Source organism: Protopterus annectens, chromosome 6.part0, assembly GCF_019279795.1.
Source record: "Protopterus annectens isolate FY-2018-M chromosome 6.part0, PAN1.0, whole genome shotgun sequence".
Lineage (NCBI taxonomy): Eukaryota > Metazoa > Chordata > Ceratodontiformes > Protopteridae > Protopterus > Protopterus annectens.
The window spans coordinates 531,638,207-531,653,461 of record NC_056737.1 but is presented as its reverse complement, the minus strand read 5'-3'; the positions used below and the strand labels follow the sequence as shown (position 1 = coordinate 531,653,461).

The following is a 15,255-nucleotide window of genomic DNA, read 5'->3' as shown; positions in this document are numbered from 1 at the left end:
CTTAGTGTTGAAGGCGTTATTGGTTATTCCCACCTTTTTGAAATCATCTCTTGATGCAGATATTTTACACAATTACTGCCTGATCTGTAATCTTCCCTTTTTGGGAACAATTATTGATAAAGTTAAGAAGCAACTGCAATCCTACTTTAATGACTGGACTCATGGATCCTTTTCAGCCAGGTTTAGAGTCTAGCAGCACTATACAGTGCTGATCCTTGTGGATTTTTTGACACAGTGGGATTATGGCACTTTGATAGGACACTTGTAGTCTTAATCTGGGAGTTTTGCTCTGGTTCTTGACTGGTTTACTTCTTACCTGTCTAATCATACACACAGAGTCTTTTCTGGACTCATCTCATTCATTGTACCATCTTAAATGCAAGATGTAACAAGGTTCTGTTCTAGGCCCTTTGCTATTCACTGTGTGCCTGATCTCTTTAGGAGATCTACTGTAGGAAAGGGATATAGCATGCCATTGTTAGGCTGGTGACACCCATATCCATTTTTCTTTTCCCCAGGATGAGATAGCATTGTATCTACTCCCTGGCTATCTTTGAAGCTATACATATGTCACTTTCTGAAAATCAATTAAATTATACACCACTAAAGACGTGGCCTTGGCTGTTCCTGCAACTCTGAGACACTCTTTTGATGCCCCCCTTGAAATGCTAAATCTTATACAGGGGATGTGATGAGCTTGAATTTGTCCATAAGATGCAGAATATTGGTATTATTCTTGACTCATGGCTGACATTTTGATACCAGGTGTCAGCTGTAGTAAGGTCATCTTGTTTCCATCTGAGAAATATTCCAACATTAAGCAACTAATACCTCAAGCTGATCTTGTGATTGTTCATGCCTTGATCTCCTGCAGATTGGGCTACGTCAATGTTTTTTATCTGGGATTGCATAACACTGAATTGGATCATTTACAGATGGTGCAGAAGTCAGCAGCAAAGCTTCTTATTGGTACACTACATTGCAAACATATTATACCTGCTCTGCACAGCCTTCATTGGCTTTCCATTCTTTATAAGATAATAACCTGGATCCTTGCTACCTAAGGAGCTCATTGTGCCGCATACAGTTTTTTAATTAAGTCTCTGAGGGGCTGCTAGTGGTTTCACATGTAAATTTGTAACTCATTTTACTGTCTAGCTACTTATCTGTGGAACTAACTAAGCTGGTGCTGTGAGAGTGCCTCATATTTTCTGGTATATATTTGATTAGGCATATGATGGTGTTGGCTGATGACTTGTAATTTTATTGTACATGGATTGACTACATGTTTTTAAAGTCTTTTTTTATTTGTTTTTATATTATAATAGTGTTTTGGATAACATCACCTCAATAATTTTGAATTTGTAGCCAGAGACCCAGCCTATTCCATCAGAATAATCCAAAGTCTCTCAGCCAACAGAAAGAGTCTACATGCAGATTGTACAAGAGCAAATCAGAAAAAATGTTTGATCTGACTTTGTTATCAGGGCTTGGATCACTTCTCTGCCTCAATTCCTTTGGTTTTACACTTTATCTTGTCTCTGTTTTATTCCTGTTCCAGTTATTCTGCCATTAAGGTTAAGTTGGCTGCCATCTCTAACTTTCACAAAGGGTTCTCTCTTCTTCGTTGGTCACTCAAAATGTCTGTAATCATTTTTTAATGGCATCTTTCTTCTCCAAACCCCATTAAAGGACCTACTCCTCCATATGACCTTCAGGAGGTACTGATGCATCCTCCATTCAGACCCACCTGTTTTGCTGACTTGAAATTTCTTTCTTGTAAGAAATTGTTTCTAGCAGCTGTCACTTCTTCTGAAAGGACTTCAGAGTTATATGCCCTGTCCTCTTCACATCCTGTCTGATCTTTCACAATGAAACTATGTCACTCAGCACAAATCCATCCTTATGCCCAAGGTTGCTTCAGAGTTTTCTTGTTACCCAAACTATGCACCTTTCCAGTCTTTTTTCCCAGTTATCCAAGGGGGGATATTTGCTCCACACTTTTGATAGTCACAGACAGCTACATTTATATTAAATTGGTTACAGCAGTCATGAAAGACAGTTGATTGTTTATTTCTTATGCTGCCTCTTAGCTTGGGCAAAAAACCCTGCAAGGTATCCTTGTCCAGATGACTTGCAGATTGAATAACAGTTGTATACCACTCAAACAACAAACCTTTACTTACAAAGCTGAAGTGTCATTCCACTACATCTATGGCAACTTCTACAGCCTTTTTTAACAATTCTTCAGTTAATGATATTTTCACAGCAGCAACTTAGAATACATTGTACACCTTCATTAAACATTAGTAACTGAGCATCATCTCCAGATCTGGGTCTTCCATTGAGCCCACCATAATAAAGGGTATCCTATCATGATTCCAACCAGAGAAGCAGGGAGCTGGGAAGTGGATGGAAGGGATGACATAAAATGCAAAAAAATATATACTTACCATATTTCTGAATCTCTGTTATCTCAAGCCTATTCACTTTCACCTTTCAAAATGTTCATATTGCTTCTGTCTGGATGGACTTAGTAGACATACACTGAAGCCTCTTCTTTCCCACTGCCACCCTCTTAGATTCCTTTTGTTCCCTATCCAGAGATTAGGTAGCAAACTAAATCTGAAAAAAAGCATAGTGGATTAGGTGCATGATGGGAGTAAGGAAGGTGCTTGAGCACTTGGTAGGGAGATCAGTTGCTGAACTGAATCTGTGTGATGGTGAATATCCTGTAATTTAATATCAACAGACTATGGATAATCAAGACCTAGTATGGCAAGTGTATAATTTTTTATTTCAATTCCTTTGCAAAATTTTTCATACAGTCCAGCACAATTTATTGATGTTTAGCAGTTAGTAGCAGCCATATGTGTGTTAGTTCTTTAACTTCTAAAGAATGATGACCTTTGAGCTCTATGATCACTTTAGGAATATACTTCCCGTTCAGATGTTGATGTACCAGATATGCAGTGAATCTAAAGGCAGTATGAAAACTTAAAATGACTCCTGATATTTCAAAGTATTATATGAATAATTTTTAGACTTGTTTGAAATTGTGCATAAAAATTGTGCATAAATTGTGCATAAATTGTGTTCATTAAAATGCTTTTACATGGCTCTAAGGGACATTTTAATGACAGCAAATGATAGTAAATTAAGTTTAATTTTTTTCCTATTGTTATTCTGTTCATCTTCAATAGCTCTTATTCAATTATGATTATTAGATGCTTATCAGTCAAAAGCAGAAATTTATAGACGGAAAGGAGACATTACTATGGCAATCATAAGTTACACTCAAGCAATTAAGTGCAATCCTACAGATGAATCATATTTCAAGCGAGGTGAAATGTATGAGAAGAGAAATGAAGTGCTGCTGGCAATGGAAGACTATGCTATGGTAAGATTACTTTAAATAATTATTACATTTGCATAAATGTAGTGCACAGTAACAATACCTCTCACGTACTTGATCAATTAAGGCAGCTAAAATTTTAGATTTTTTTGGAACTTTTTGAAAGAGGTTTCAAATAACCTATAAGTATACTCCATTCAAAATGTATAATGAAACTTTTGGTCAAAACATTGACTTTAAATGCATGTATACATTTACTTATTAAACATGCCATTGCTATTAATAGATTCATTCATGGTTCAATACATTCTTTTTCATTAAAGAAGAGAAATTATTAAAAGTATATCTGAAAAGAAAACATTTCAATAACAAAGTCTAAAATGAGTGCAGTACTGATAAAATACATATATGGGAGATTATCAATTACAAATGATACGGTAGAAAATGCATTGTGTTTCTGCTGACATTGCCTCAGATTATTACAGGGCCATCCATAGGCAGAATATGACCTGTTCATTCACTACTTCCTTCCCTGTGTTACAGATGTGAAGACACACAAGTACAGACACTAATAATGAATGTGGATTACATGGCCCACACATTCTATCCATTTTCTTGTTAGCTGGATTAGTTGCAGATTCTAAACAATAGATGTGTTGTTGTCCTATCTCACCTTCATTCTTACCAGGATAGGCTCGTATCCAATCCTTGAATCTGACTCGGCCTTATATACAAGCTCGAGGTCTTCCACTAGCTCGTGGCTAAACCCTATTCCAGCATGCACTAGGAAAGCTCCCCAGATCTCGTTTGCTTGCTGAACAGGATTGGGTGCTTTCTACTGCCTTTGGCTAAGTATACTCCTTTATTGTGATAACTATTGATGACAATTGCTTATTTGTAATTATTCTGGATTATTATTGCTTTATATAACTAGTTTGGTGCTAGTTTGTTAATTCTGCTTTGCTTCTGCTGATTTTTTCTGCTGTTGGCCATCATTTTTCCGTTAGACCTTTTTTCCCTATCCCGGCTTCTGTCTAACACCTTTATTAGCCTGTTTTAGTTAGAGGGCTCATCTTTCCTTTATTGTTTTCTCTAAAATTTTTAAAGTTAGTTTGCTTAAGGTAGAGAACTGTTTTACCCTTGGCCCGTTTAAGTTCAGAGGGCTTCTCCCTTCTTTCTCTGTTCTGGACATAGCCTATTTAAGTTAGAGGGCTGTACCCTCCCCTTTTTTCCTCTCCTTTACAATTGTAGTTGATTGTTGAACTACTGTTGTAGTTGCTGTTGTTGTTATTGTTATTGTTAAAAAAAACTGTTCTAGCCTTTTGCTTAGTGTTATACTTTGTGTTCAAAATGTCCTCTAAAGATTCAAAACCTTCTGGGTTTAAAAAATGTGAGAAATGTGGACAGAAAATGTCCCTTATTGTTAGACACACTATCTGTGTATATTGCTTAGGAACTGTCCATCTCCAGGAGTTTTGTTCAGTTTGTCACTCCTTTGATCACAGGGCTCTTCTGGAAAGAAAAAAACAAATTAATCCTAAGAGGTCTTTTAAAAAGTGTCTGTATTACAACATTGAAGCTTTAGTTAATCGAATAACTAAAGCTCGATCTTATAATATCGAAAGCTAAAATTGTTGAACGGCCAATTCAAACAAGGGAAACACTTCCCTTGGCCGAATCAAATAAAAGAAAGCTTTACATGTGCCCCCCACACCCTCCCTACCTAAATATACCAACTCCGAGATCGCTCCAAATTGGAGAAACAGGCATACTCTACAGAATGGTCAAGCGAAGTGTTTCCCTGGGTTAAATCGGCCATTCAGCAATTTACGGTTTCGATATTACAAGTTTGAGCTTTACTTATTCGATTAAGTAAAGCTTCAATCATGTAATATAGAACCTTTAAAAAAACCCTTCTCAGATGCAATACAAGAAGGTCCAGTTCATTTAAATCTGACACATCTCCTTTGTCTAGATCTGGCAAATCTGGGAAGAGAACTTCCTCTTCCAGTGATCCATCGGAGCCTTCCAAAAAAAATTCAAAAATTTCCTCACCGGCTCCTAAGGCTATTGGATCCGAGAAACCTACTACTCTGACACCATCAGTCTCGGTGCCGGTGGAGTTTGAGTTGTGGAGCCAGTCCCCTGTATTGGAGCCATTCTCCCCTACTCTTAGATCTCCTATTCTCCAGCCTTCAAAGTCTTCAGCCCCCTCCACTCAGTCTTCCAGGACCTATCCGACGACAATGTGGATTGAGTGATGCAGAGGTTATTAAGGACACCGGCGCTGGCCAAGCTATCATATCCAACCCCAAGGGCTTTGGAGCTGACCACATCATCCCCTTCTACTTCAGTTCCTCCTCCGAGCTGACCTTGGACCTCGGAGCCAGAATGTCTGGAGCTGATATTGGTGGAACCCTTGGAACCAAGACCAATTACGGGATCTTCAGATCCGATCATTGCTCTGATGTCTTTGTCTCCATCAGAGCACAAGGGGTTTAGGGGTTGACTCTCTCCAGTTGGGTCCAGAGAGGTGAGTCAGATCAGACAGTTTTCTGATCTGAATTTGCCTCTTGGGGCGTCGGCTCGGGTGAGCTCGGCTCATACCTCAGCCTCAGAGCCATCTTCCTTGATTTTGGGGGATTTCCTCGGGTTCTTTGGATCCAGGGATTCCTCAGATCAGAGGCAAGGGTCTTTTGAGGTGATGAGGGGAGTGCTGACTCCACAGGCAGTTCCACGTCATCTCTGGATGTTCTTCCCCCAAAGGCACTGGTGTCTGCTTCTATACCCTTGCATCCACAGGGACATGGATATCCTAAGCCTCATGATGCCCCACAGGATGCTCCCCACTCTTCTGAAACCTCTCCAGAGTACCCCTCTGAAGAGTTCCCTTGGAAGAGACTATGCAAGAGAAACATAGACTCCCCAGAGAAGTCCGTCACTTCTTATAAGGACCTCGATGAAGCCAAAGGGTCGCTGTGGTCACCTCCTAATGATGTCTCCTTTGGAGACATTTTAGAAATACTTAAACAGAGAGGCGGATGGAAGTACACCAACCCTTCAGCAGAGGAGTCCATGTACCTGAAGGCTTTTGGATCTCTCCCTTCCTCCACTTGGATGTCTCCGCTTTTTGACAAACTTCTGGATTTAGTTTCTGGAAAGGCATGAGAGTCTCCGATTCAGTGGAACCTGTTCCTCGGAGGGCAAATAAGTTCATCACCTCCCCCTCAGACAAAACCTTTTTAACCAAGGGAGTCCTAGTAGATGCTATGGTGGTGGCAGCAGCCACCAAGAAGGAACTTTCAGAAATGTTTTTCGCTCATCCACCGAACAAGGAGTCTCACACGATGGACAGATATGGAAAGTGCATTTTTTCCTTCAGTGACTTTTGCTCTTAGATCGCTGAATTATCTGACCCACTGTATGTGACTACAGAGAGCTCTCCTGAAGGAGTTAGGAGATACCCTCCAAGTTTCAGCAGCTGACGGGGTGTCAGAGAAAGTTTCCTCTCAGTTCTCTACCTTGAATTCAGTGGTAAACTCCTCCATGAGGCTAATTTCTTATGCAGCAGATGGAGTGAGTAGAGCAGCCGGTTCAGGAATTTCCCTAAGGAGACATTCTTGGATGCGCTTGTGTGACTTTGCAGAACCCTTTAAATCAGCTTTTGTGAATGCCCCATTTGATGGCTCTTCTCTGTTCGTGCCCAAAGTCAAGGACACACTCACCAGGTGTGAACAAGAAGGGAAGACTCTCTCTGATGTAGGAGTCCATTTTTCCCTACCTACCAGACCATACCCCAAAGGTCAGAAAGGAAGTGGAAAAATGTGGTTTTGAAAATCCCAGAGTACTTTCCAGGACACATGTGGTGAATCTTCCCCCAGGGGCAGTGGGGAAAGTAGTAAAGGAAGATGCCGACCACATGGCAGAGGGGGTCCAGAAAACCAGGGCGACAGAGAATCTTTCTTTGGTAAGCCCTTTCAGTGCTCCTCAGTGGGGGACCACCTGTCCATCTCTGGAGGCAGTCGGAGATCGCTTATCTTTGTACCCAGAAGCCTGGCTATGAATAACAAAAGACAAGTGGGTACAAAGCATCATATCCAGAGGTTACTCCATACCCTTTTCCTTCCCTGTCCCATGCATAAAAAACATCCCAGGATGAGGCAAAGTTAGAAATTCAAAACTTGCTAGACAAAAGAGTCATCCAAACAGTCCCCACAGACCAAATAGTATCCGGAACTTACTCAAGATTCTTTTTAGTTCAAAAGAAAACCCCTGGACTGGAGACCAATTCTGGATTACAGCAACCTAAACAAATCTGTAAGAAACTCCAAGTTCCAGATGGTGACACTGTAGTCAATATTCCCTTTTCTGGGACAAGATGATTGGATGTATTTGATAGACCTCCAGGATGCGTACTACCACATAAGAATGGACAGGTGATCCAGGAGGCACCTGCACTTTCGGCTGGAAGCCAGTACTAACAATTTTGAGCTCTGCCCTTTGGCCTCACAACAGCCCCCAGAGTATTCACCAAATGCATGACAGTAGTTGCGGCTCACTTGAGGCGCATAGGATTTTGGGTGTTTCCATATTTAGATGACTGACTCCTAACCACCACCACCGAGCATCTACTAATAAAAGCGAGAAACACCACCTTGCAGCTCTGCTGTCACATATGAATTACAATAAATTACAAGAAATCTGCCTTGCTGCCTTCTCAGCGTGTTGTTTTTATACAAGCAGAATTGGACACAACAAGGATGATGGTCAAACTTCCTCCAGAAAGAGTACAACTTCTACGATGTCAGGTTGTAAATCTTTCAAAGAAAAAAGCGCAAGCAAGGACAGTCCTAAAAGTCTTGGGGACCATGCCAGCAGCAATAACTTTGATCCCATTAGCACGCCTGCACATGAGAATTCTCCAGTGGCTACTGTCCACTCACTGGTCAATGCAAGAACTGCCTATGTCCCACAAAATATTGATAATGAAATCTTGCAAAAAAGACCTTCGTTGGTGGCTTTACTCCACTCACGTGATGTTAGGTTGACCATTTGTGCTTCCCCAACCATTAGCCACAGTGACCATGGACACCTCTCAGATGGGGGGGGCATTATCTGGGCAAGACAGTCCAAGGCACTTGGCAGGATCACGAGGCTCATTTGTACATCAGTGTCCTAGAGATGAGAGCAGTGCTACTGGTGTTGCAAGCATTCCAGGACTCTCTTCCACTGAGAACTATTGCAATACAGGCAGACAACATGTCATTTGTATGGTATATAAACAAACAAGGAGGAACCAGATCTTACCCCCTTTGTTGAGAGGCTCTAAGAGTATGGGAGTGGGCAACCTCTTCCCAATGTTTTCTGATAGCAATGCATATCCCGGGGAAATCCAGTGTTGTAGCAGACAGGCCCAGCAGAGCAATTCTGATGCCTTATCAGTGATCCCTAAAACAGGAAGTAGCAGAAAAGATTTTCCACAAATGGGGCCAGCCTTGGTGTGACCTTTTTGCGACATCCATGAATGCCAAATGCAGCAGCTATTTTACCCTTATCCCCCCCTCTGGGGAGTCACCAAGGGATGCACTTGTTCACAATTTGGGTCTCCTTTATGCCTTTCCTTCCTTCCCTTTAATATCCAAAGTTCTGCAGAAAGCCAATTGCTTGGGAAAGGATTTGATACTCATCGCCCCATATTAGCCTCATCAAATCTGGTTCCACTTCCTGTGGCCTCATCTTCGGGAGGAGCCTTGGATTCTGGACCCAGTTCCAGACCTTCTGACTCATGCATCAGGAAAGCTCCATCCTTCCCTTCAAACTCTCAAATTGACAGCTTGGCTGCTCAGATTCCAACCATAGCCAGGTTTCTTGACCTCTCTTCATCAGTTAAACACATCCTAATATCTTCTTGTAAGGTTTCTATGAGAAAAATCTATAGAAGCAAATGGAAAATATTCTCATTATGGGCTTCTTATAATCATATTGACCTGTTTTCTGCCCCAGCCAATTCTATACTAGAATTCTTGGCAAAACATTTCAATGAAGGTGCAAATACAGCTACTATCAGAGTTCAGCTAGCAGCAATATCCAGTTTCCATTTAGGTGAATCAGGCCTCAGTGTCATGTCTCACAGACTATGCAAAACCTTTCTTAAAGGTACCTTATTATTAAGACCACCAATCAAAGACCCTCCAGCACCATGGGATTTAAATTTTGTCATATCTCATTTAATTTGTCCCCCATTTGAGCCAGCATCATCCTGTGAACACAAATTCTTGACATGGAAAACTTTTCTGTTGATAGCAATTATTTCTGCTAGAAGAGTGTCAGAGCTGCAAGCCTTGTCAATAAAGCCCGCCTACTTGCTGCTCCATAGAGACAGGGTCTCCTTATGAACAAATCCTTCCTTTTCGCCAAAAGTATCTTCAGAATTAAATTTGAACCAGTCCATAGAACTGCCAGTCTTTTATCCAAATTACAAGAATAAAGTAGAATACATGTTGCACCAAATGGATGTACATAGACAATTGCATTTCTGCTTTCACAGGATTAAGGACTTCAGAAAATCTGACCAACTGTTTATGTCTTATTCAGATTCAAAGAAAAGTTCCCCAGTCTCCAAAGTGACACTTTCGAAATGGCTTTCAGATTGCATAACTTTTGTTTATAAATCTCAGAACAGAGATCTCCCCCATAGAGTTAAAGCCCACTCTACAAGAGCCATTGCAACCTCTTCCACATTTATGGCTAGATTACCAATTGATACCATTTGTGCTGAGGTAATGTGGGCAAGACCACATCCATTTATCACTCATTATGAAGTCAATTTGGCCTCCAGGAACAGGGTTTCCTTTGGATCCACGATTCTGAAGAATATTCTCCCCTGAGCCAACTAAGAAAGATGGTGGTAGGGACGCTGTCCCATCCTAGCAAGAATGAAGGCAAGATAGGACAACAACACATAAAGACGTTATGTACTCACCATAACATTCCATGTGTGTTGTCCATCTTCACCTTCATTCTTCCATCCCACCCTCCTTCTCCCCAGCCTTTTTACTCCTGGAAGACCAAGTTGGTGCAATTGGATATTATTAATCTCTGACCTTCTTTATTGCTCTCTAAGGTATTAAGCTGCCTTTATTTTGTATTCCTTTATTATAACTGCAAATATGTTCTGGGGAGTGGAAGACCTTGAGCTTGTATGTATGGTCAAGTCAGATCCGAGGATCAGATTCGATCCCATTCCTGGTAAGAATGAAGGTGAAGATGGACACCACACATGGAAGATTATGGTGAGTAAATAACTTCTTTTTTTATTAGCATTTTACTTTTATTATTTAATTTGCTTAAGAGAAACTGTGCACTGTATAGAATGTTTAAAAACATGAATGATATTTTTAAAACAATGAAGATATATTATAAAGTAAAAAAGCTCACTTAACTGTATAAATGTAGGACCTACAAATAAGAGATGCAAGTGACAAGCTATGTTTTAAAGCATCACCATATAAATAAATGTTAAAAATGTTTGATAATCCTAGATTTCAGATATCCTCCTAGTAAGGGATGATATTAACTTGCATAAAATAATTATTTCAACACTGGGACTAAGCTCTGCTGATATACATATCTGGAATGGCAATATGGTAGAGTGGAGAATATATATATTTGCTTTTGTTTACTGGGAAAGTCTGATTGAGTTTGGGTGCCCCTTTTCAACAGAGGCCCATGGAGAAAAGCTCCAGAATACATACAATTAAGAATGCAGTAATATAAATATACAAAATGATTACATAGTGGATTAGATGAAATATTTACAGAAATGTATCAAAGAGTCAGATCATATTTACAAGGTTTTGAAAAGTTGGTACAGACTTTATTCCTTTATACTTTTTGAAAAATACGTACAGGCTGGATAACTTTAATGCTGTTGTAACTTCAAGAAAAGCATATGTTGGCTAGATCTTAATTGAGTTGGAGTGAAATCAGAAAAAGAGTAATTGTTTTGTAAAGGTGATTGGATTCATTGATAGGGTACAGCCAGTTTGAAAAAGAAGGTTTATGGTTGGTAGAGAGGGATTGGGAGAGTGAAAAAAAGACAGAGAGCACTGTCAGCCTGTGTGTAAGGCAGAGTTACATAGTTTGTTTTTTTCTTAGGCTGCTTTCACTTTTATTTTGAATTTTCTAGATTGGTCAAGGCTCTGATCCTGCTTGGAACAGCATCCCATGCTTTGAAGATGCTGACTAAGAATAGTCACCTAATGAATAGCTTGATTTTGTGGATTCTACAAGGTTAAGATCTTTGAAATGCAAATTTCTATTGGGGACATGCCAGTGGATGAGGATGGACAGGGAGGATGTGTTTAGTCAGTGATGTAGTATGTTGTGTACCATTAGTAATTGTGAAAGTGAGATGTGATAGGGTAGTTAAAGTCAATTCATGGTGTCAAGGGTCAAGCAGTAGTAGGTGAGGGTTGAGAGGTTGCATGCAAACTTATTAACTTTATTATAGCACATGGATGATGGTGGAGTGGACGTTTGTGAATATTTTTGAGGCATATAAGAGAGCAGGGAGGAATAAGGAACTAGCTACAATTTTTTTTTGGCTGTGATTTTGTAGCTCTATGGGCTTTTTTTGGCTCTAGAACCAATGTGCAGGTCAAGAATTATCTTATTGTCAATAATTATACCTAGTAGTTTGGTGCTTATTTATGTCTATTTCATTTTTTGTGTTGTTTGACAGAATATTGAGATTTGTGTTGTTTTGATTAGTCTTTTTGGGAAGGAATAAAATTAATTTGTTTTTTGGGGGGGGGGCGTTTAATAGTTGCTGGGACTGTTTTTTCCCCCAAACATCTTTATTAAATTTACACATATGACAAAGGCAATCTTACATTTATATAAATGAAAAACATACAAAACGATATCACTTTAGTTGCAAACAGTTTACATCATAGACACCTTTGAAACAATTGTAGTTGTAAATATTACACATCACTTATCAGCCATTCAGTCATTGTCCGTTAAGCATTATATGACTCATTCAAATCCTGCTTCTTAAACCTCGTTCCTGCTCTGCATATATTGTTCCCACAATTCCCATTTTTTCTTAAGTAGTTTGCTCCTTCCCTTTTGTAAAGATTCCAAGATTCCAATTCCAGTTGTTTTATCTCTGTTACTATATTCACTACTTCTAGTAAAGTTGGTCTAGACCTTGGTTTCCATGTTCTAGTAATTGCTTTTTTGGCAGCTACCATAATTAGACTCAGCAAGGCTTTACTATGTCTAGGCAATTCCGACTTTGTATCATAACTCAAAAAAATCATCTCCCCTGTCTACCCAATCTGCTTACCCAGCATCTCCAACAGAGCAGTCTGCAGGGAATTCCAAAAGTCTGCCATCTCATCACCCTCACAAAAAATATGATCTGATGTAGTTAACTTCATTTGTGCAGCAACCTATGGGATTCAGATCTGACCTCGGATCCGGGCCAGCAGTTTTCAACAGCTTTAGATCCGAGCTCCAAGCTCCTCCCCAACTCATAATCCCCTGCCAACCCTGACTGACCCCAGATCTAGTTTGCCGTGGTTATCCAACAGCAGCTTGATCTACAGCTCCAAGCCTTCATGACTTTTGTGAGAAAAAATTACCCTTTTTTCCCTCCTTTCTTCTGTTTTTTGTGTGTGTGTGTTTTCAGGTCCCTTTTTGTAAAACCCCTCTCTGATCTAACTTATTTTTTTTTTGTCTTTTACCTCCCCTCTTCCTTCGTGGTTCTGTTAGGGTTGTGTGTGTGTGTGTGTGTGTGTTTGGGGCCTACATGTGTGTTCTCTCTTAGTTTAAAAGGCTGAGGCCCCAAAATTGATCTTCTCTAAGTGCACCGAGTGTGGCCATAAGCTGTCCCCGGCGGATGGCCACACTCATGTGTTGTGCCTTGGGGTTGAACACCTGTCTTCTGGTTGTTCCATCTGTGCGGCGTTCAACCCCAGGGCACTCAAGGACCGGAGGTCCAAGCTGATTCTGGTGGGTCTTCTGACCCCTGATTCGGCTTCTACCTCCGGTCCTCCTGTGGCTCCTGCTGCGGCGGCTGCCATTCCTGCTTCCCTCCCCCTGGCCGGGACTCAACCTCCTGCCTTAGGCCCGGAGGAGAGGGAGGCCAGGAAAGAGAATAGGAGGGAGAAGCACCACAAGCCACGGGCTGAGGCCTCCGCTTCGGCCCCCTCCAGCTAAGCGGTCTTCTCCCTCCAGGACTTCTGGGTCTCCTCCATCTCGGATCCGGTCACTGTGCTTTTCACCGGGTCCTGAGGAGGAGGAGATCCGATCTCCTTCGAGGTCATCGAGGCGACAATCCCGTCCCGCCTCGGTGGCCTCATCGAGATCTACTCGAAGTCTCACGGCTGCAGATTTGGACCGGATGATGATAAGATTCCTCCAGGCCCAAATGCAGATGGGAGTGCTCCTGCCTCCCCCCTGGGGGGAGCTTGACCCCTTTTTTTGCCCCGATAGCTCCTTCTCCGTCCTGCTTCCCAGGCTCAGAGTCTTTGGAGCCGGGCAGCCTTGGAGCCGGGGGTGTGTCGGCGCCAATAGTCTCAGGTACTTCGGCGACAACACTTCCCTTGAGTCTGTCGGGTCCATTTTCTTCGGACCCAAGCTCTCGGAGCTGAGGGCTGAGCTTTGTATCCGGCGGTATTGGTATGCCTTCGGCTCCGTCTGGGTCGGAGCATACCAGTCCATCGGATCCGATCGCTTCGGCACCGGCTCTGATCCGTCCATTGGATCCGAGGGAGGGTCTGCTTTCAGATCCCAGAGAGAGCAGCTCTCCCTCAGCATTCGATGTGGTGGAGAGGGTCCTGTCGAGAGAATCCAGGCCCCCGGCCCTTGCCATGGCTCCACTCTGCACTCCTTCTCAGTTAGGCCCGACTTCCATCACCCGGTCCCAGGGACAGCCTGCTCTGACATCCCAGGTCATTCCTTTGGAAAAAGACGTGGCTGGTGAGACCTCCTCGGACAGCCCCCCCGAGGAGGTTCCTCATAAGCGAAAGTGCAAAAGGAGGCACCTGGACTCCCCCGAGTCCTTGACTGAGGACATGGATTTGGAGGAGGGGGAAGGGTCCCCAAGATCACCCCCCGAAGATGTCTCATTTGGTGACATCATGGAGATGCTCAGGATAAAGGGGGGGTGGTCTGCCCCAAAGCCTACCTCGGACGAATCCGTGTTCCTGGAGGCATTTGAAGCAGGCCCGTCTACCTCTTGGGTGTCCCCTCTGGCTGACCCCCTGGTAGATTTGATTACTACCAGGGCATGGAAGGAGCCGGACACTGTGGAGCCAGTCCCCAAGTTCCCGGACAAAATTCTTAGCCCACCCTCTGACAAGTCCCACTGGATGAAGAGTCCCCCTGTAGATGCCGTGTTGGTGGTGGCTGCCACCAAGAGGGAACTAGCTCAGGAGAGTCCCTTGGTTCATCCCTCGAGCCAGGAGTCTCAGTCGATGGACCATTTAGGGAAGCAGGTCTTTAGTTCGGCTACCTTCTCTGTGAGGTCACTGAACTACATGGCACATGTGCTTCGGCTGCAGCGGGACCTTATCAAAGAGTACGCTGCGTCGCCCCCCGAGTCCATGTCGGCGGAGGACAAACGTTTGCACTCCACCCGGATGGCCACTTTCCGATCCATATCAAACACCTCTATGCGGCTTCTATCCCATGCCACGGAGGGAGCTGCTAGAGCCAGCGGAGCGGGCCTTGTCATGAGGCATCAGGCCTGGCTCTGGCACTGTGATTTCGCGGAACCCTTCAAGGCGTCTTTCACTAATGCCCCTTTCGATGTTCTGCCCTCTTTGGTGAAACTGTTTACGATACCTTGGTCCAGAGCGAGAAGGACGGGAAGACATTGTCTGCCGTCG

General features: G+C 42.5%; 1 protein-coding gene across 1 annotated transcript in view; it reads left to right on the top strand.

Annotated features, from left to right (window-relative positions):
• The window catches only part of TTC6 (tetratricopeptide repeat domain 6), a 2,436,149-nt gene that overhangs the window by 594,790 nt on the left and 1,826,104 nt on the right, over positions 1–15,255 (top strand). The window contains exon 5 of the mRNA XM_044074245.1: positions 3,228–3,400. Within this exon, the coding sequence (XP_043930180.1) occupies positions 3,228–3,400 (173 nt within the window). The remainder of the gene's footprint in view (positions 1–3,227; positions 3,401–15,255) is intronic.